Source organism: Cyprinodon variegatus, unplaced genomic scaffold (genome assembly GCF_000732505.1).
Source record: "Cyprinodon variegatus isolate N-32 unplaced genomic scaffold, C_variegatus-1.0 Scaffold1552, whole genome shotgun sequence".
In the NCBI taxonomy this organism is placed as follows: domain Eukaryota; kingdom Metazoa; phylum Chordata; class Actinopteri; order Cyprinodontiformes; family Cyprinodontidae; genus Cyprinodon; species Cyprinodon variegatus.
The window spans coordinates 18463-20300 of NW_015152005.1; the positions used below are offsets into that span (position 1 = coordinate 18463).

Here is a 1838-nt window from a genome sequence, read left to right on the forward strand (position 1 = left end):
GCTCGCCATACCCACACAATTCTCCACAACAACTGATTTTTTCCCTGCTACACCCAGCTACGCTGCTTCACTTCTTCTTCTTCTTCTTGTTTACTACTGGTGGTTGGCTTTGGTCGCAGTACCGCCACCTTCTGCTCTGGAGTGTAAACGCTTCCTCTATGAGAAAAAGGAGCAGCGCATGAACCGAACGCAACACATGCGAACCGAACCGAGACAGTCGAACCGAGACAGTCGAACCGAACGGTTCCATCCCTAGTAGCCATAATAAATGGGGGATGTGATAATGATGACCTGCAAGAAAAATGGAATCGGTGCAACCACTTTTATCTAAATGGGGTCAATTAACAACCAAACATCTTCTTAGACTTAAGCCACTTTTATTGTTGTTTTACTATATACACAGTGTATACAAAACAAAATCAACCTGATCAATGTCCGGCTTGTTAAATCCACAGGTCGATATTAATGCATGTTGTTTGTTGTTCCTGTCTGCTGCAGGTGTCCTACTACTAATTGGTCAGATCGCTGACGCCATCTGTACTCCCCTGGTTGGCTATGAGTCAGACCAGACCTCTGGTTGTGCTAACTATGGCAAAAGGAAGACCTGGCATTTAGTGGGTAAGTCTGATACTGTCTGCAGTCCTACGTCACTTTGCCACAAGGTTTAGAAATGATTTACCTTTCTCTAGGAAGCCTTAAGGTCTGTTAATTTGCACCAGAGTTGTGATTCTTGTTTAAGGTATGGAAAACTACAGCTTTTATAGTTTCTTGACTTTCTCCTGCTTTGCCAGCTCAGCTGACTCTGCTTTACAAGGTCCTTTAATGACATCCGTTCAGCTTCAGCTGTCAGAGGCTATTTACTGGGCAGATGGCTAAAAGGAGAAATAAAAAAATAAAATCAATTAGAAATTGGAGGTTGTTCCTTTGGTGCCCAGTAAAACACTGGAGGGATCCACATTCACATCTTATTGGGAACCAGTATAAAGAACAAATAGGAGCCCGCTGTAGTTTTACTCTGTGTTAAGATGTTTTCTTTTTTTTAGCTCAGAGTTTTAGTTCGACGCCAAACTTTGATCCTTTCATTTTTATTTTTGCTGAAAGCAATTAAAACTGGAAACATTGATATCCATGTATAGCTGTGTAATTGAATGAGACACTGCTTCTCTTTCTGTTCAGTAAATATCAGGTGAATTAATTAAATTAAATGTAATTCTTATTTGTATTTCTTTGAATTACATTTAATAACTTAATTTGTAATTTTAAAAGTATTAAAAAAAAAACAGAAATGCATTATTATATATATTTTTTAAATATCAAGATGCAAAATGTGTTCATACTGAAAATATGGAAATTAATTAGGGCCCAGACCTTCTTCCATTTACTCCTGAGATAATATACAACATAATTGTCTGAAGCTAAGATGAGAAATAGTCTTTGAGGTTTTAATAACGAATAAAGATGATGTCAGGAAAAACATTAACAGGCGTCTCATTTTGAAAAACTTAAAACCAATCAGCCTGTATGATCTGACTGAATTTGTCTCAGTAAAGAGCCTTCAGATGATGTTATAAACTGGCGCTGAAGAAATAAAATTCATTGAATTAAAACTGAATGCACAGCACAAAGAAACGCTTAACGATGTGGAACGCCGCTGCTCCGAGCTCGGCATTCAGAGACGAGGCAGAGAGGAACATGGCCAGTTGGCATAGGCCATTTCCTGTCAGCTGGCTTTTAAAGGAAAATTCCGGTTTTTAACACTTTTAGCCCATTTTCTGTAGTGTCCAGGATGCATTCGAATGATCGACACCAAAATTTTGACAATTGGTCCTGTCTCTGCT

General features: G+C 38.7%; 1 protein-coding gene across 2 annotated transcripts in view; it reads left to right on the forward strand.

Annotated features, from left to right (window-relative positions):
* Positions 1-1838, forward strand: part of mfsd12 (major facilitator superfamily domain containing 12) — a 19102-nt gene that overhangs the window by 9212 nt on the left and 8052 nt on the right. For both annotated transcript variants that reach the window (XM_015403731.1, XM_015403732.1), the window contains one exon: positions 499-618. In XM_015403731.1, coding sequence (XP_015259217.1) covers positions 499-618 — 120 coding nt within the window. The remainder of the gene's footprint in view (positions 1-498; positions 619-1838) is intronic.